This window comes from Schistocerca serialis, chromosome 4, assembly GCF_023864345.2.
Source record: "Schistocerca serialis cubense isolate TAMUIC-IGC-003099 chromosome 4, iqSchSeri2.2, whole genome shotgun sequence".
Taxonomy (NCBI): domain Eukaryota; kingdom Metazoa; phylum Arthropoda; class Insecta; order Orthoptera; family Acrididae; genus Schistocerca; species Schistocerca serialis.
Genome location: NC_064641.1, coordinates 6,268,215 through 6,288,787, shown reverse-complemented (window position 1 = coordinate 6,288,787; position 20,573 = coordinate 6,268,215). Strand labels below are relative to the sequence as shown.

General features: G+C 38.4%; 1 protein-coding gene across 1 annotated transcript in view; it reads left to right on the top strand.

Moving 5' to 3' along the window:
* LOC126473741 (lysosomal alpha-glucosidase-like) overlaps nucleotides 1–20,573 on the top strand; it is a 134,026-nt gene that overhangs the window by 68,445 nt on the left and 45,008 nt on the right. Inside the window, exons 12-13 of the mRNA XM_050100989.1 lie at nucleotides 9,475–9,626; nucleotides 12,425–12,573. Coding sequence (XP_049956946.1) covers nucleotides 9,475–9,626; nucleotides 12,425–12,573 — 301 coding nt within the window. The remainder of the gene's footprint in view (nucleotides 1–9,474; nucleotides 9,627–12,424; nucleotides 12,574–20,573) is intronic.

Here is a 20,573-nt window from a genome sequence, read left to right as displayed (position 1 = left end):
CCTGTTGCGTGGGTGGTGGGGACGGCAACTTTTAAATCTTCAATGGAAACCCCCATTTTTATTGCAGATTATGATTCTACAGCAAAATCTACATATGTTTTTTCTGAAGCATTTTGTTCATTTTCCAATGGATGGCACTGTAATTGGACAGGCCAGTATTTCGTAACTTCTAATTGGAAACCCCATTCGTGTTGTTGTATTCCTCCAAGATATCATAGGGGACTACTCGAAGCGCCACCATGGCCATGTAGCGAACTACAACGTATCATAACAGGCAGTACACAGTGGCCGGAGCTCACATATCGTACAGACATAGGACAGATAACGACACTAAACATTACAATGCTTACACAGTGTTTATTTCCTGTGTATCTGCCTATCATTTGGAGAACATACATGCAAGTGGGAGATGACTGTTGCAACCACAGAAGAAAAAATTGAAATGATCCTGTGTTATAGAGAATGTAGGAGAAATGTTGAGGCTGCTGTTGCCTTCTTTGCCGAGCATTTTCGTGAGAAAGCTCGCTCTTGTTTGTTCTTTTACAAGGTTGTGAACACTTTTATGTATGGTGGCATTGTACAGATTGGCAAAAGGAAATGAAGCTAACATCTTACAGGAAAAGCTAATGAAATAGCTGTACTAACGGCAGCTTACCACAACCCACAGATTAGCATCCAACAACTACACCATGATTCTGGTATGTCCATAGGTAGTATTGTCACAATATTGCATTATCATAAGTATCATCCATAACAAGTATCACTGATCAAGAATGTGACGGCACCGATTTCCATAAGCAGGTATGTTTTGTAAATGAGCATGTCAACAATTGCAAAAGACCCCATGTTCTTTGCCGGTGTACTATTTTCCAATGAGACTATTCATTTACCAACCATGGTAGCATTAATGAGCATAACATGCATTACTGGAGTGTAGACAATCCCCAACATCCTAAGCTGGTTCACATACGGTATGGCACCATGGGGAATAAACTCATTGGTCCAAATTTTATCAATGGAATGTTGAATGGGTGCAAATATCGAATGTGTTTGTAACAGTGACTACCAGTATTATTGCAGGATGTTGGTTGGGATGTTTGCTAACATAAGTGGCTTCAGCATGAAGGTTGCCCAGTGCACTATGCAATTGAAGCATGAGCTGTATTCAGGGTTGCCATAAGTTTCCCAAAATGAAATTCCGACATTTCCCTGATTTCCAGACAAGTTTTAGAATTTTTCCCTGACAAAATTTTGGGATATCAAGGATACGTAAAGACATAAGTTGACAAAAAATTGTAAGGCCTTCCGTATTTCTCCCCTGTGTGAGCGAAACTCTTAAGTATTAACATCAACATCTTTTGTAATGAACTGATTTTAGATGGAGAAAGAAAGCCAAATGGTATACGTGTTTCATTAAGACCAATGTTGGTATTTTATTTCATCAAAACGAAACACATTTGGTGACAAAAATACACATTTCCTTGGAGTTGCAAGACAGATTTGAAATACGTTCACTGATTTCAGAAATAACCTCAGAAAAAAGTAGGCCCTTGGAAGAAGTGTACAAGGCAGGGAAGAGTTGTGTAAACCGACGCTGTAGGTGACCACCAATAAAATGTTGGTTCTACTATGTTCATTATTGTCAGTTATTTGTCACTGTGTCACGTCTATTATTTTACAGGTATTGTGTGATTTTTCTTCCAAGAAATATATGAGTACATAGTGTACAAACCACCAGAGACTGCCACAATTTCTTCTTCTTATCGTCCATACTTTCTAATTTTAAAAATGCCAAAAATGTACTAGAATTAATGACTGTCAATAAAACGCCGCACTGTACAGTGTACTTGTGAGACCCGCAATTCCTGAAATCCACTGCCTGTGGCCTCTGGCCTGCCAAGGAGCACCACAGTCCTGGATCCTTCTGTAAACCACAAAAATCCACCACATTACGCCACACACAAACAGACCTGGCCTGCAGGCAGATCGGAGAGATCAGATCCGATGGGCAGGGCGGGCCCGCACATTAGTGGGAAACAACTGGCTTCAGGTCGACAGGCCCGACCTGTCAGAGATACCTGCAGAAATGACCTGCAGTGTCAGCCCATCGTGGAAGTCCGGCCGTGTGACCAGCTATTCGTGTGCCACGATGACCGTGCTGATGAAATTAGAGCGCTGTGATCAATCTGTGCAACAGATAACTTGCACAAATACTCAGAGAATCAATTCTAATAAAGGTAGGTAGCAACTCATCGTAAAGTGGTTGCTGAGCTGTGGACAGGCGTGCAGAAAAGACAATCGCACTCTCACAATCAAATTTTCGGCCATAGCCTTTGTCAGAAAATGAGAGCATACACACAGTCACTCAGAAACAACTCATGCACATATGTCCGCAGCCTCTGGCCTCTGCGTCAACAATCTCTGAGAATCAGGTACCAACAAACCACTCCTTACACCTCCATGCCCCTCATCTGCAGCTGCTAGGCTAGTAGCAGGAAGCGGTGCGGTGGCAGCAATGACTGCAAGCTGAGGGGAGTGGGAGGAATGGGAGAAGCAGCAAGAATGAGGGAGGAGGGAAGCGGTACACGTACTCAGCTGTGCCCTGCCACCAGCGATGATGCAGGACATCTCAGTATACAAACCGTTTTGTTTTTTGTCTTTACAATAACTTATTATTGTGATCGTTTCATAGCTTTGGTTACTGATAATATCGTGACACCAGTGCCTATGAGTTTTAATTTGTATACTACAGCACTGAAGATGATCATTATGTAATTGAAAATCGATTCTACTGTCAATAAACCATCAAAATTACGGCCATTGTTGATCTTCCTTCTAATTTCACGTATATGGTGGTTGTGCACACAGCACTCTATGGCGTCGCCAATCAATTGTGGATGGGGTTTCCAAGTAGAAGTTATGCAATGCTGGTCTATCTTATCCTTGTAGCTTGGATGTGGGGTCCCAGCCAGCCATTGGATATTCGAGGGCCATTGAACAGCGTGTCGTAAATTACGATTGTGTACCCATTTCTATTCCTCCGATTACAGTGCCATCTGTGACAAAATGAAGAAAATGTTTCAGACAAAATGTATGTAGATATTGCCACAGAATCGTAATCTGGAACATAAAATGGAGGTTCCAGTTGAAGATTTCAAAGTTGAACCCCCCTTCCCCACCCTCGCCACTTACACACAGGGTGGGATGGCAAGTCGAGTGTGGTATCATTGGATGTCTCTCTCCAAGGCAAACAAAGAGGAATTATAACATTTTTGACCCGATGTGTAGTTTTTGACATATTTCAATGTCTTCAGCTAGAATGGACAACCTGTATAAGGGGTAGTCAAATGAAAACAAGGCATATGGATAAGAACTAAGTTAATGGTTTCAAATGTAATCATCATAACTGTCAATACAGTTATACCACTGTGTGAGAAGATGTGCAGTGCCTCCATGAAAGAATGTCTACAGTTGCATATGGTACTATGATTGTAACCAAGCATGCACTTCTTTGTCCTATACAAATCAGTGGCCACAAATGTCTTTCATCAGGGCTCCAAAGCCATGGACATTGCACGGGAAGAGGCTGCATCTGTATGAAGGGTTTGTATGGACTTCCCAAGAAAATTTCTGTTGCATTCTGGAAGCAACCGTGGCAACATTGGGATAGCCCAGAGTTGTTTCAACTGTGGTGCAGAAGTTCCGCTGGGAAGCCCTTACACATCCTCCATTAAGAAAAGGCTTTGTGGTTGTCGATTTGCTTGAACGAATGAAGAGGTGCGTGCCTGGGTACAATCACAGTCCTGTAGGCTACAGCAAACATTTGTCCATGAAGGTATTGATTATCTTGTCACACAGTGGGATAAATGTATTAACAGTTGTGGTTATTACTTTTGAAACAATAAACTGTTTACTTACTTTTTCCATATGTCTCGTTTTCATTTGACTACCCCTAATATGACTGGGGATAGATCACTACTCGTGATATAGAGTAGGCACTGGGCTGTGGACAGCACCTTCTTTGTGATGAGCATTTATATAAATTACTAATTGTACTTCATGCTATATGTGGCCTCTACAAATTGTGGCAGCTTACCTCTAATGGAACTTAAAACTGCTTTCATGTTTATGAAAGTTTCTGTACACCACTCATTTCTTTCGTCACATATCATCTGAGTCTCATATTTCACTCAAGTTCCTTTGGGACTGTTGAAAAATCCCTGACTAAACTGAGTGTATAATTTGTTATTAAACTGAATGTACAGTTTGTTCTTATCAGCCTATAATGGGGAGAACCTTAAGGACATGAAAAATGATAGAAATTACAGACATTCTTTCGTTTAGCTATTAATCAAAAAGCTCATCAGAAATATTTAAATGTACAAATATTGAAGTACATAAGAGATTCCAAAGTTAGTATGACCAAGCATAATCAAAAACAGACAGTTTGCAAGGCTAATTCACACAGATATCCTTACTGAAGCTGTGACGAAGTCAGGTATTATATTGCATCCACGCTACACATATAATTTGTAATAATCACGTCAATTGGTTCTCTTAAGTTATTCATCAATGGAGTAGAACGAGTTGGTCAACAATAAATCCTTGACTCTTCACCAGTTGTATTTTGTTAGCAGCAGACCCCTTTATGGTTGTTGGTAAGCAATTGAAAATGTGTGTTTCTGATGAATGGTCACACATCTGGAACAAAGTGAGGGACTTTCAGCCCTTGTGAAGGTCACTTTTACTCCTGATGTTGACTCCATCAGTTGGTTTCAAAAGAGATGTTTTGATTATGACAAATTTCACCAAGGAATAAATGTACTCAGACAGAATACTTAGTATACTCACTTTAATTTGTATTGTGTACTACTATCCTGTCTTGATGAGTTATCTCAAAATATGATGATGCATGACATTATAGAATGAAGGGAAGCAATGTGCTCTAGCTATTTTTTATTTTTATATAATGTATATCTATAAATGTTTTTATTGCAAACCAAGATTTATAGGTAATTCAATGGCCCCATTGTATGCTCCTTCCAACTGTCCTCATATTTTACACGTATGTACTTTTGCAGGTTCTCAGGTGCACAAGTGATTTTTTTCAATGTTTAATGACAGTGGATTGATCACTTGCAAAGTACTATGTCCTCCAGCTCTTTTATTTTTACACACAAACTCCAAAAAAACAATATATTTAAATACTATGTGCCATATTTAATATCTGATGAAAGAATGTTTATTGTTGCCTTCAAATTATTGATAGTTGTGAGAAAAGAAAATTCTTTGAAGAGATTGAATTTTTTTTTGCATTCCAAGAAGTGAAACACGCCCAAGTGGGGAATGTTTTCATGCAATAGTCATGCCTTCATGCTTCAGGAATACGACACATGCTCATTTAGAAGTGCTGCATCCAGTCATATGGCTAGTTTGATATTCCATGACATCTAATGTCAGTTAATCATTAGAACACAGTCTACTGTCCTTCAAGGTGGTATCTCAACTAGTAATCAATAACAGGAAATCGAGGATGCGATGTATAAATAAAAACATGGAAAAGCATTGATGTACAGGATGACCTAAAAGTCCATTACCATTTGAAAATTCTATACTTCATAGAATAATATAGGTAGAGTGGTAAAAATTGACACACATGCTTGAAATGACATGGAGTTTTATTGAAACCAAAAAAGTGCACAAAGTGACCAACAGATTGCACTTCCCATATGATATAAAAGCAATAATCAGCTTCACAATTGATTTTTAACAAAGACTATGTTCTTCGTAACAGATGTTGAGCGTTGTTGTTGTTGTGGTCTTCAGTCCTGAGACTGGTTTGATGCAGCTCTCCATGCTACTCTATCCTGTGCAAGCTTTTTCATCTCCCAGTACCTACTGCAACCTACATCCTTCTGAATCTGCTTAGTGTATTCATCTCTTGGTCTCCCTCTACGATTTTTACCCTCCACGCTGCCCTCCAATACTAAATTGGTGATCCCTTGATGCCTCAGAACATGTCCTACCAACCGATCCCTTCTTCTGGTCAAGTTGTGCCACAAACTTCTCTTCTCCCCAATCCTATTCAATACTTCCTCATTAGTTATGTGATCTACCCATCTAATCTTCAGCATTCTTCTGTAGCACCACATTTCGAAAGCTTCTATTCTCTTCTTGTCCAAACTATTTATCGTCCATGTTTCACTTCCATACATGGCTACACTCCATACAAATACTTTCAGAAATGACTTCCTGACACTTAAATCAATACTGGATGTTAACAAATTTCTCTTCTTCAGAAACGCTTTCCTTGCCATTGCCAGCCTACATTTTATATCCTCTCTACTTCGACCATCATCAGTTATTTTGCTCCCCAAATAGCAAAACTCCTTTACTACTGTAAGTGCCTCATTTCCTAATCTAATTCCCTCAGCATCACCCGACTTAATTAGACTACATTCCATTATCCTTATTTTGCTTTTGTTGATGTTCATCTTATATCCTCCTTTCAAGACACTGTCCATTCCATTCAACTGCTCTTCCAAGTCCTTTGCTGTCTCTGACAGAATTACAATGTCATCGGCGAACCTCAAAGTTTTTATTTCTTCTCCATGAATTTTAATACCTACTCCGAATCTTTCTTTTGTTTCCTTTACTGCTTGCTCAATATACAGATTGAACAACATCGGGGAGAGGCTGCAACCCTGTCTCACTCCCATCCCAACCACTGCTTCCCTTTCATGTCCCTCGACTCTTATAACTGCCATCTGGTTTCTGTACAAATTGTAAATAGCCTTTCGCTCCCTGTATTTTACCCCTGCCACCTTTAGAATTTGAAAGAGAGTATTCCAGTCAACATTGTCAAAAACTTTCTCTAAGTCTACAAATGCTACAAACGTAGGTTTGCCTTTCCTTAATCTTTCTTCTAAGATAAGTCGTAAGGTCAGTATTGCCTCACGTGTTCCAGTGTTTCTACGGAATCCAAACTGATCTTCCCCAAGGTTGGCTTCTACTAGTTTTTCCATTCGTCTGTAAAGAATTCGTGTTAGTATTTTGCAGCTGTGACTTATTAAGCTGATAGTTCGGTAATTTTCACATCTGTCAACACCTGCTGTCTTTGGGATTGGAATTATTATATTCTTCTTGAAGTCTGAGGGTATTTCGCCTGTTTCATACATCTTGCTCACCAGATGGTAGAGTTTTGTCAGGACTGGCTCTCCCACGGCCGTCAGTAGTTCCAATGGAATATTATCTACTCCGGGGGCCTTGTTTCGACTCAGGTCTTTCAGTGCTCTGTCAAACTCTTCACGCAGTATCATATCTCCCATTTCATCTTCATCTACATCCTCTTCCATTTCCATAATATTGTCCTCAAGAACATCGCCCCTGTATAGACCCTCTATATACTCCTTCCACCTTTCTGCTTTCCCTTCTTTGCTTAGAACTGGGTTTCCATCTGAGCTCTTGATATTCATACAAGTCATTCTCTTATCTCCAAAGGTCTCTTTAATTTTCCTGTAGGCGGTATCTATCTTACCCCTAGTGAGATAGGCCTCTACATCCTTACATTTGTCCTCTAGCCATCCCTGCTTAGCCATTTTGCACTTCCTGTCGATCTCATTTTTGAGACGTTTGTATTCCTTTTTGCCTGTTTCACTTACTGCATTTTTATATTTTCTCCTTTCATCAATTAAATTCAATATTTCTTCTGTTACCCAAGGATTTCTACTAGCCCTCATCTTTTTACCTACTTGATCCTCTGCTGCCTTCACTAGTTCATCCCTCAAAGCTACCCATTCTTCTTCTACTGTATTTCTTTCCCCGATTCCTGTCAATTGTTCCCTTATGCTCTCCCTGAATCTCTGTACAACCTCTGGTTCTTTTAGTTTATCCAGGTCCCATCTCCTTAAATTCCCACCTTTTTGCAGTTTCTTCAGTTTTAATCTACAGGTCATAACCAATAGATTGTGGTCAGAGTCCACATCTGCCCCTGGAAATGTCTTACAATTTAAAACCTGGTTCCTAAATCTCTGTCTTACCATTATATAATCTATCTGACACCTTTTAGTATCTCCAGGGTTCTTCCATGTATACAACCTTCTTTCATGATTCTTAAACCAAGTGTTAGTTATGATTATGTTGTGCTCTGTGCAAAATTCGACCAGGCGGCTTCCTCTTTCATTTCTGTCCCCCAATCCATATTCACCTACTATGTTTCCTTCTCTCCCTTTTCCTACACTCAAATTCCAGTCACCCATGACTATTAAATTTTTGTCTCCCTTCACAATCTGAATAATTTCTTTTATTTCATCATACATTTCTTCAATTTCTTCGTCATCTGCAGAGCTAGTTGGCATATAAACTTGTACTACTGTAGTATCTATCTTGGCCACAATAATGCGTTCACTATGCTGTTTGTAGTAGCTTACCCGCATTCCTATTTTCCTATTCATTATTAAACCTACTCCTGCATTACCCCTATTTGATTTTGTGTTTATAACCCTGTAGTCACCTGGCCAGAAGTCTTGTTCCTCCTGCCACCGAACTTCACTAATTCCCACTATATCTAACTTCAACCTATCCATTTCCCTTTTTAAATTTTCTAACCTACCTGCCCGATTAAGGGATCTGACATTCCACGCTCCGATCCGTAGAACGCCAGTTTTCTTTCTCCTGATAACGACATCCTCTTGAGTAGTCCCCGCCCGGAGATCCGAATGGGGGACTATTTTACCTCCGGAATATTTTACCCAAGAGGACGCCATCATCATTTAATCATACAGTAAAGCTGCATGCCCTCGGGAAAAATTACGGCTGTAGTTTCCCCTTGCTTTCAGCCGTTCGCAGTACCAGCACAGCAAGTCGAGGGACTATACTGTGAACAGCACTGTATAGCATATCAATAGGTCTGCTGAGAAGTTTGTGCCGGATGTTGCCTTTTAGCATCCCTAATGATGTCGGGCGATCTTAGTAGACATGCGACTTCAGGCAACCTCACAACCAATAATCACACAAATTGAGGCCTGGAGATGTGATTCCCTCTCTCACTGTAGCTCATTTTATACACAATTCTCATGGAGCATCACTGATGTGTTGCTGTTCAGTGCCATCTGTTCACTGGTTTTTACACTTGTTTTTGCTTTCAATAAAAAAGCCCTTGTCATTTCAGATGTGTGTTTCAAGTTTTACCACTCTTCCTCCATTATACCATGAATTAGTGCAGTTTCAAATGTTAATGGACTTTTGGGTCACCCTCTACAAGTAATTAATGTGTGATTCATTGACACTTAGTAGTCTTCGAGCTATGGCTCTTTCCCTAATGTAAGTTCTCTCTCTCTCTTACTCTCTCTCTCTCTCTCTCTCTCTCTCTCTCTCTCTCTCTGTCCACACACACACACACACACACACACACACACACAGGTAAATTTGTGAGTAACTTTGCACTGTGTTTATTGTGGGTTATTTCCTTTGCAGAGTTACTTAGTTTCAGTTTATTTGGTATACCACTCATGGGTTCTGATATCTGTGGATTCAATGGAAATACCACAGTGTCCCTCTGCCAGAGGTGGTCTCAACTTGGAGCTTTCTATCCTTTCAGCAGGAATCACAACACAGATGATGGAATAGTGAGTATTCAGCTGAGGTAACACCAACTGCCTCTCCATTCCCTATTTTTGTCTTTGCTGTCTGTACGATAAGAAGTATAGGTATCAGTTGAAACCATAAATCTTAACATGATGAACTGTTATAGTTCAAATGGCTGTGGTGATAAACTTGTGTTTAATTGAGTAATAGTGTTTAATTGATTAATAATGTTGTCTGAAAATGGGTCTCATTTCTACCAATGTGTCATTCGTTCACCATGTGCTATAGATCTCATTGGGAACAAAAATTTTCAGGGATGTGAAACGAGTCAAGGTATACGTCAACAAAGGACAAGGAAATCATAGAAACTTAACCCTGTGGCACATGATTTTCATTGCAATGGACAGCTTTTAATGGTTACTTCTCTGGCATTTTTTATCAGTCATGAGGCTGCAAATGCTTGCAGGGCATGACACCAGTAAAGAGTGCCCGCTGCAATATACTGTGTGCATCTGCAGCCTCGAGATTAATTGAAAACATCAAAGAAGTGACCATTAACAGATGTGCATTGTAGTGCTGTATTAACAATAAGCTATCACTCTACTGCTTAATACTGCTTATGCTGATGCCGTCTAAATGTAATTGAGTAAATCAGAAAGGAAACTGCTACTCTGAAAAAAGCTGCTGTTTATCTGTTGTTAGTAGTTTAATATGTACTTGATTGCAATGGAGTTTCTCAAAGAAAATATGTACCTATGTTTGTAGACACTAAGTCCTATTTACAGTACATTACTGCTTGTTATGCAGCTAACAGAACTTTTCAGTCCTCAAATCCAGGTATTGTAATAATCAGTACAAAGTGTGACGAATGAGATGTATTTTTAACTTTCTTTTGAATTGATAGAGGCTCCCAATTTCTTGCTTTGTGTTGGACAGGACCCTGTTAAATATCAGTTCTGAATCCTATATAAAGAGGCAATGGCTTTTGTATATTTACAGTGTAAATCACAGTTCAGCTTTAACTGATTTTTATCATCAGCAATAGATACTATTAACATGTAAATATATCATGAAGTGAGTGTAAGAATTGGAAGCTCTTCAAAAAGGCTTCTGCGAGATGTACAAATATCTGCATTACACAGAATTCGTACAGTTCACTTCTACTGAACAATTTTATTTGCATTGCCCCAGAAGGTAATTCTGTAGGACAACAGGGAGTGAAAATATGCAGATTAATACATCTCGACCAAGTGCCTGCACACGCAAGCAACCTGCACGACAGATCCATCAGACTGATCCCGGACCGAGTAGGAACCAACCTGTTGGCCATCAAACAGAAACCAGGGCAATCCAGCTGCCACTAGGAGGCATCAGATACGCCACTACAGGTTGTGATGCTCACAAGCTAGTTCATTACACATAGCCATGTGACTGAAAACAGTGCACGAAGTATTCAGCTGCTTGCAGCCCATTTAAGGCTGCACACAGGCCACAGAAGGCAGTCTTCACTGAGTAACCTGCAGGGCCAGGCACAGAGAACAGCAGCTCTTCCACATTCAGGGGTTTACTACGATCCAGCCAGGGAGACATGTCACAATCCACAGCCAGCTGCACCACTGAATGTAATCTCGGTAGAACCATAAGGGTCTGGACCATTACCAAGTCGATGAGTGGCCTATGACCCTGAATCAACAGTTTGCACTTGTAATTAATACTGGTTACTAGTTACACTGAACTCTAATTCTTCTCACCGATTGTAGATCTTGATTATCTGTGATTGGTGTTCAACTCCAGAAACAGAAATTGACCTACTTGCTATTATGAGGGAGGACATTGATAGCCATCAGCCTAATTTCAACTGGTTCAAGTACTTTTCAATTCTGGCCTTCTGCCATAACTAATTAGTTGATGTGTTAACTGTTTCTCTTATTAGAATTAGTCATCTTCCAAGAATTATTTTGATGTCTGGACATTTAGCCAGAAATTATTTGTTATTGTAATTCGGCCTTCAGCCCAATTATTGTTTCTTTTTTAAGCCTTCAGTGCGGTTCATCACCACCATGAAGAGCTTGTGTTTATTTTCAAGAAATAAACTTTGTTTCTTTTGCATCTTGAGAATCATTCCTGCCCTCTGATTGCAAATGTAGTGCAAATTAACCGAACGCTCATGTCCTTAGGTCAATATAATGAGAGATACATCTAAGGCCCTGATATTCTGAAACTGAAGTTCTTGGTTATCTATATGTTGACTCTGTTTTAACTTGTTATCCAACTGGATGACAAGGAATTTTACACAGTGTGTTTCATTCAATATACAATTATTTCCGGATCAATAACACATTTAAAAGTAAAGTAATGTATTGATATGCACTTAGGAAAGGTAGGACAATTAGAGTTTATGATGACATAATTAGAGACAAAGCACAAACTCGGATTGTAAAAGTATTAGGAAGGAAAGCATATCCTTTTCAATGAAGCTCTCCTGGCATTTGTCTCAAGCAATTAAACCATGCAAAACCAATACACTCAGAAGTATCTCTCATTATGTTGATTGCAAAATGAGTGCCAATGTATTTCTGCTCAGTTATTGTGATGGATAATCATCCTTTCTTGTTCCACACCCTTATAAATACTCCACTAGAATAATAAACACAGCATTTATGTGAGACTGCTAATGCTATTATGAAGTTATATATTAAAGCATGAGGCGTCTTTCATTTGTATATGTTTTCTAAGGGATAACTGATTTTTACTCAACGCCTATATGAGTTAAACACTGTAAAGAGAATGTGCAACTTAAAATGATTCCCATATTCATACGATGTCAAACATCTCACAGCCACAAGACCCCGTGTCGCTGGGCCCTGCAGTTGTGGAGTCGGCCCGCAAGGCACTTCTCACGCGGTACCGCCTGCTCCCCTACCTGTACACTCTCTTCTGGAGAGCTCATGCCTTTGGTGACACTGTTGCACGGCCTTTATTCTTTGAGTAAGTTGTCGCATTTTTATGCACTATATTAAATTTTTTTTTTTTTTTTTTTTTTTTTTTTTTTTTTTTTTTTTTTTTTTTTTTTTTTTTTTTGTTTTTAAGACTGGCTTTAAAATATAAAATTTTATTTCTATACTCATTTCAGAACTATTTTAGAACTACTTTCCACCATGTAGAATTACTCTTCTGTAGGAGCTCATGGAGTTGGGGAGCAGAAATGCCACATAGTACACATGCCTAGTCTTACATTTCCCTTCAACTCATCCAAACCCACAAACCATTCAATGTAGACAGGTACGTTCTGTATCAGGTGCACTATGTTTTTCATTTTAGTTTTGTTTACAGAAACAAATTTTAAGAAGATACGTATTTCTTGATCACATTTACAAACTTTCCAGTGAATAACATTTTCAGTGTTGAATTTAGATAAGTGTGACATTGTTGTTTTGGTCTTTGTTCAGTCTGAAGACTGGTTTGATGCAGCTCTCTATGTCTATTTTGTACCTCCTCATTAGTTGTGTGATCTACCTATCTAATCTTCAGCATTTTTCTGTAGCACCATATTTCAAAAGCTTCTAGTCTCGTCTTGTCTACACTCTTGATCATCCATGTTTCACTTCCACACATGGCTACACTCCATACAAAATTTTCAGGAAAGATTTCCTGACACTTAAATCTGTATTCAGTGTTAACAAACTTCTCTTCTTCAGAAACTCTTTTTCTGGCCATTGCCAGTCTACATTTTATATCCTCTCTACTTTGGTCATAATCAGTTATTTTGCTGCCCAAATAGAAAACTCATCTACTACTTTAAGTTTCTTGTTTTCCTTAATCTAATTCCCTCAGCATCATCTATTTAATTTGACTACGTTCTATTATTCTTGTTTCACTTTTGTTGATGTTCATCTTATGTCCTCCTTTCAAGACACTGTCAATTCCATTCAACTGCTCTTACAAGACTTTTGCTGTCTCTGGGAGAATTACAATGTCATTGGCAAAACTTGAAATTTTTATTTCTTCTCTCTGGACTTTAATTCGTACTCCAAATTTTTCTTTGGTTTTCTTCTCTTGTTGCTCAATGTGCAAACTGAATAACATCAACAATAAGCTACAACTCCCGTTTGCCTTTCATGCCCCTCAACTCTTTGCCATTTAGTTTCTGTACAAGTTGTAAATAGCCTTTCACTCCTTGTATTTTACCTCTGCTAACTTTGGAATTTCAAAGATAGTATTCCAGTTGCAACGATTCATGTTGAATGTTACTTAACTTAAGTTTCTTCTGCCTGGTCCATTGATGAATGAATGCGAAATTTTAACGCTTCAAAAAATTTATTCACATTAATTGACATCCAAACTGCACACTCGTCATGCAAACAAAACACTGACTGACTTCACTGATCTCTTTGATTTCCAAAAGTAACTTCAAAACTGACTCATCACAGCATCATTCCATTGCTTTATACAGAATTTTAACAATAGCTTCCAAAATAAAGCATTATTACTTTTATACAATTTTGATGTTACAATTAAAATTTACAAAACATAAAGAAACTGATGTTACAGCTGAATAAGGTATAAAATACAATATTCAATGACAATCTTTTAGAGTAATATCTTTAGTTTTCCACAAGAAAATCATTCTGAACTTTAATTACAGTAATGTATCTTGTATTATTTTAGTTACATAATTAATTACAGTTTAGATTTGGTTACTAACATGTAATAGTAGTACAGAGCTCGTGCTTTGCCTGATTATATAAATAGAATGTACACAAATAATGCCACAAATTCTGAAAATGGAAAACTGTATTTGAACAATTGGAGAGTTAATTAGAAATGTTATTACAAGGAATATTAATTATAGAGGAAGACATAAAAATAAATAACAAATGAAACTACATTGCTTGGTAATAACTTTTAAGCTGTTTCTCAAGATAGTGAGGTCTAAGATTACTGGATTTTTAGATTGAAATTTTGTTAATTAGAAGCATTGATTTTTCATGCTAACATCTCAGCAATCTCTAGTTATTTATTTATAAGGACTTATTACTTCAATTACTTTTGATTAGTTATTTAATTTATTATATGTGCATAATTTTAAAAAAAGGTGGTGTCGGACATTTCATTTGACTCCTGGGGTAGGCTGTACCTTATACAGTTAACATAATCAAAAGCTGGAGGAATGTGGATAGGGTGTCCTCACCTTCAATCCAGATAACATTGATGTCATCAGTGAATCTGAAATAAGGTGAGGGGTTTAGGATTCTGGGTTTTTAGGAAGGATTCCTCTACATGGCCCATGAATAGGTTGGCATAGGGTATTGCCATGCGGGTGCCCATAGCCCTACCCCGGATTTGTTTGTAGGTAATGCCCTTTTTTTTTTTTTTTTACCTATCTCGACTCAGCATCTCTGCTGTAGGTGAGTAGCAACTTTCCTTCTCTAATATTGTTACATTCCATCCTGGATTTTCCGTTGTTTGATAGTTCATTAATATTCACACCTGTCAGCACCTACTTTATTTGGATGTGAAGTTACTATATTCACCCTGAAGTCTGAGCGTATGTCGCCTGTCTCGTATATCTTGCATATCGGATGGAAGAGTCTTTTTGGCTCTCCCACATTACGATGGGATGTAGTTTACTCCCGGAGCCTTAGTTTGACTTAGGTCTTTCAGTGCTCTGTCAGATTCTTCTCACAGTATTGTATCTCCTGTCTCATCTTCATCTACGTCCTCTTCCATTTCTGTAACACTGACCTGAAGTACATCTCCCTTGTATATAGACTATCTGTGTACTCTTTCCACCTTTCAGTTTTCCCTTCCTTGCTTAGGACTGGTTTCTTATATCAGCTCTTGATATTGATACAGCTGTTTATATTTTCTGCAAAGCCCTCTTTAATTTGCCTGTAGGTGGTATCTATCTTGCCCCTTGTGATAAATGCTCCTAAATCTTAACATTTGTCCTCTAGCCATTCCTGCTAAACCACTTTGCACTTCCTGTCAATTTCATTTTTTTATACGTTTATATTCCCTTTCATCTGCTCCATTTACTGCATTTTTATATTTTCTCCATTCATCAGTTAAATGCAATATCCCCTGTTTTATCCAAAGATTTTTTCTAGGCCTTGCCTTCTTACATATTCAATCTCTGCTGCCTTCACTATTTCATTTCTGAAAGCTACCCATTCATCCTCTACTGTATTCTTTTCCCCTGTTCTTGTCAATTGTTGCCTAATACTCCCTTTAAAACTCTCAACAAGCTCTGGTTCTTTCAGTTTATCCAGGTCCCATCTCCTTAATTTCCTACCTTTTTGTAATTTCTTCAGTTTTACTCTACAGTTCATAACCAATATATTGTGGTCTAAGTCCACATCTGTCCCTTTAAATGTCTTACAATTTAAAATCTGTTTTTTAGAGATGTTATTGTGTTTTTTGACTCTGTAGCAAAGGGCACTACTGTCTGATTCTTATTTTGACAATGGCTTACCAATGACTTGAGCATACCTCACTTCTGAAGATGACAGTATAAACTTACGAAGTCAGTAAACCAAATAAAAGTTTTCTTGTGTAGTTGACTACTGACTTTTCATATTTGTGGATTAAATAAAGTTCTCGCAGAACTCTACCTCGTTCATTCCTGTTGCCCAGTACATATTCAGCTACAATTTTTCCTTCTGTTCCTTTTGTTACTGTAGAGTTCTCGTCCCCCATCAGTATTAAATTTTCATTGCCCTTAACTATCTGAATAATTTCTTTTATCTCATCATAATTTTTCTTCAATCTTTTCATCATCTGTGGAGCTAGTTGCATATAAACTTCTACTACTGTGGTGGCTTCATCTCCATCTTTGCTACAATAATGCATTCACTATGCTGTTCACAGTAGCTTATTTATTTATTTCATGTTCTGTGGATCCAGTTAGTGATTCAATCACAAGGATATGGAAAGTATCAAATTGCACACGTTTCAATTTAAACTTACAATAAATACAAGGGCAATTCAATGCCAAGTTTAAGTAAGACATACTATAAGTACAGTAATAGATACAATGTCAGCTAGATAACATGTTGTTGTTGTGGTCTTCAGTCCTGAGACTGGTTTGATGCAGCTCTCCATGCTACTCTACCCTGTGCAAACTGCTTCATCTCCCAGTACCTACTGCAGCCTATGTCCTTCTGAATCTGCTTGGTGTATTCATCTCTTGGTCTCCCTCTACAATTTTTACCCTCCGCGCTGCCCTCCAGTACTAAATTGGAGATCCCTCGGTGCCTCAGAACATGTCCTACCAACCGATCCCTTCTTATAGTCAAGTTGTGCCACAAACTCCTCTTCTGCCCAATTCTATTCAATACCTCCTCATTAGTTATGTGATCTACCCATTTAATCATCAGCATTCTTCTGAAGCACCCTTTTTTGAAAGTTTCTATTCTCTTCTTGTCTAAACTATTTATTGTCCATGTTTCACTTCCATACATGGCTACACTCCATACAAATACTTTCAGAAATGACTTCCTGACACTTAAATCTATACTCGATGTTAATAAATTTCTCTTCTTCAGAAACGCTTTCCTCGCCATTGCCAGTCTACATTTTATATCCTCTCTACTTCGACCATCATCAGTTATTTTGCTCCCCAAAAAGCAAAACTCCTTTACCACTTCAAGTGTCTCATTTCCTAATCTAATTCCGTCAGCATCACCTGACTTAATTTGACTACATTCCATTATCCTTGTTTTGCTTTTGTTGATGTTCATCTTATATCCTCCTTTCAAGACACTGTCCATTCCGTTCAACTGCTATTCCAAGTCCATTGCTGTCTCTGACAGAATTACAATGTCATCGGCGAACCTCAAAGTTTTTATTTCTTCTCCATGGATTTTAATACCTACTACAAACTTTTCTTTTGTTTCCTTTATTGCTTGCTCAATATACAGATTGAATAGCATCGGGGAGAGGCTACAACCCTGTCTCACTCCCTTCCCAACCACTGCTTCCCTTTCGTGTCCCTTGACTCTTATAACTGCCATTTGCTTTCTGTACAAATTGTAAACATCCTTTCGCTCCCTGTATTTTACCCCTGCCACCTTCAGAATTTGAAAGAGAGTATTCCTGTCAACTTTGTCAAAAGCTTTCTCTAAGTCTACAAATGCAAGAAACGTAGGTTTGCCTTTCCTTAATCTTTCTTCTAAGATAAGTCGTAGGGTCAGTATTGCCTCACGTGTTCCAACATTTCTACAGAATCCAAACTGATCTTCCCCGAGGTCGGCTTCTACCAGTTTTTTCCATTCCTCTGTAAAGAATTGGCATTAGTATTTTGCAGCTGTGACTTATTAAACTGATAGTTCGGTAATTTTTCACATCTGTCAACACCTGCTTTCTTGGGGATTGGAATTACTATATTCTTCTTAAAGTCTGAGGGAATTTCGCCTGTCTCATACATCTTGCTCATGAGATGGTAGGGTTTTGTCAGGACTGGCTCTCTCAAGGCTGTCAGTAGTTCTAATGGAATGTTGTCGACTCCCGGGGCCTTGTTTCGACTTAGGTCTTCCATTTCCATAATATTGTCCTCAAGAACATCGCCCCTGTATAGACCCTCTATATACTCCTTCCACCTTTCTGCTTTCCCTTCTTTGCTTAGAACTGGGTTTCCATCTGAGGTCTTGATATTCATACAAGTGGTTCTCTTTTCTCCAGAGGTCTCTTTAATTTTCCTGTAGGCAGTATCTATCTTACCCCTAGTGAGATAAGCCTCTACATCCTTACATTTGTCCTCTAGCCATCCCTGCTTAGCCGTTTTGCACTTCCTGTCGATCTCATTTTTGAGACGTTTGTATTCGTTTTTGCCCGCTTCACTTGCTGCATTTTTGTATTTTCTCCTTTCGTCAATTAAATTCAGTATCTCTTCTGTTACCCAAGGATTTCTACTAGCCCTCGTCTTTTTACTTACTTGATCCTCTGCTGCCTTCACTATTTTATTCTCAAAGCTACCCATTCTTCTTCTACTGTATTTCTTTCCCCGATTCCTGTCAATTGTTCCCTTATGCTCTCCCTGAAACTCTGTACAATCTCTGGTTCTTTCAGTTTAGATAACATAACAACCATTTAACAGAAAAAGGAGTTTCAAATAAAGGTTATAAATAAGAGCACAAAGTTAAATCAGATATTAGGCCTACAAGAGTAAATACAGGTACAGCCAATCTGTTGTCACAAAAAGTGTGATAATGCTCAAATGCTCAATAAAATCAATTGAGCCAGTTCTAGACACAATAAGTTTAGTAATGGTATACATCTTCTTTCAAATATTCATCCACAGTATCAAAGGATTTCTCTGTCAGGTAATCTTTGAGAGAACTTGTGTAAATTTTGGTAGTTCTGTATGAACACATTTGATATGTAGTGGGAGAGCAATGAACAGATTAATGCTGGAGTAGTAAACTCCTTTTTGTACCAGGGTGAGGCGTTTCATTTCGACATGTAGATTGTTTTTGTTTCTGGTGTTGTCTTGGTAGATAGAATAATTTTTGCACACAAAGGTCAGCAAGGAAAAAATATACTGTGAGGCAGTTGTTAGGATACCTATCTTTCGAAACAAGTGCCTGCAAGAGTGTCTTTGATGGACCCCACACATTATTCTGATTGCTTTTTTTTTGGACGGTGAGAACTTTTTCTCTGCAAGTGGTTGGTTCCCCCAGAATATGATAGCATATGACGTCAATGAGTGGAAGTAGCCAAAGTAGGCAACCTTAATGGCATCAACTTCAGCCACTGAAGAAATTACCTGTAATGCAAATGTTGCTGAGCTAAGTTTTCTACATAGATGAAGAATGTGAACTGACCAATTACATTTGCTGTCTATATAAGCACCCAGGAATTTTGCATCTTCAACTTTCTGTATTGTTTGATCTCTACATTTTATGTTAATTTCGTCGAGATTACTTTGTGATGTATGGAACCTCATGTAATGAGTTTTATTTGCATTGAGTGAGAGACCATTTGAGGAGAACCAATTTAAGATGTCATTAAAAACAGTATTTGTAGTTTGTTCAAGATTGTGATCTATCAAATCATCAATTAGAATTATGGTATCATCAGCAAACAGGGTAAATTTGCTGTTTGTCTCAGGACAAAGAGGAAGATCATTAATGAAGATGAGGAATAGCAGTGGGCCCAAAACAGAGCCTTGAGGCACACCACACGTTATCGTGCCCCATTCAGACGAGGCAGGTTCTCCAGAAGAGCCATTTAGCATTACAGTCTGCTTCCGATCCTTTAGATATGATTGTAGCCGCAAGCCAACAGCACAGTATTCTGCCATTTTCAAAAGAATTTGGTGGTTTACACAGTCAAAGACTTTCGTAAGATCACAAAAAATACCCACTGGAGACATTTCTTTGTTAATGGCTTCCAAAACTTGGTTTCTGAAAGAGAAAGATCATTAATGAAGATGAGGAATAGCAGTGGGCCCAAAACAGAGCCTTGAGGCACACCACACGTTATCGTGCCCCATTCAAAGAGCAGCACGAAAACCAAACTGATTTTTGCTTAAGATACTGTGGAAGTTGAGATGGTCTACAATCCTCCTGCGGATGAGTTTTTCAAGAATTGTCGAGAAGGTAGTTAATAGGGATATAGGGTGATAGTTTGTAGCATTATTTTTATCACCTTTTTAAAGAGAGGAATCACTACAACCAATTTTATCCACATTCTTATTTTGTTATTCATTATTAAAGCTACTCCTTCATTACCCTATTTGATTTTGTATTTATGACCATTTATTCACCTGACCAAACTTCACTAATTCCCACTATATGTAACTTTGACCTACCCATTCCCCGTTTTAAATTTTCTATTGCCCGATTAAGGGATCTGACATTCCACACTCCAATCTGTAGAACACCAGTTTTGCTTCTCCTGATGATGACATCCTCCTGAGTAGACCCTGCCCAGAGATCTGTGTAGGGGACTATTTTACCTACATAATATTTTACTCAAGAGAGTAC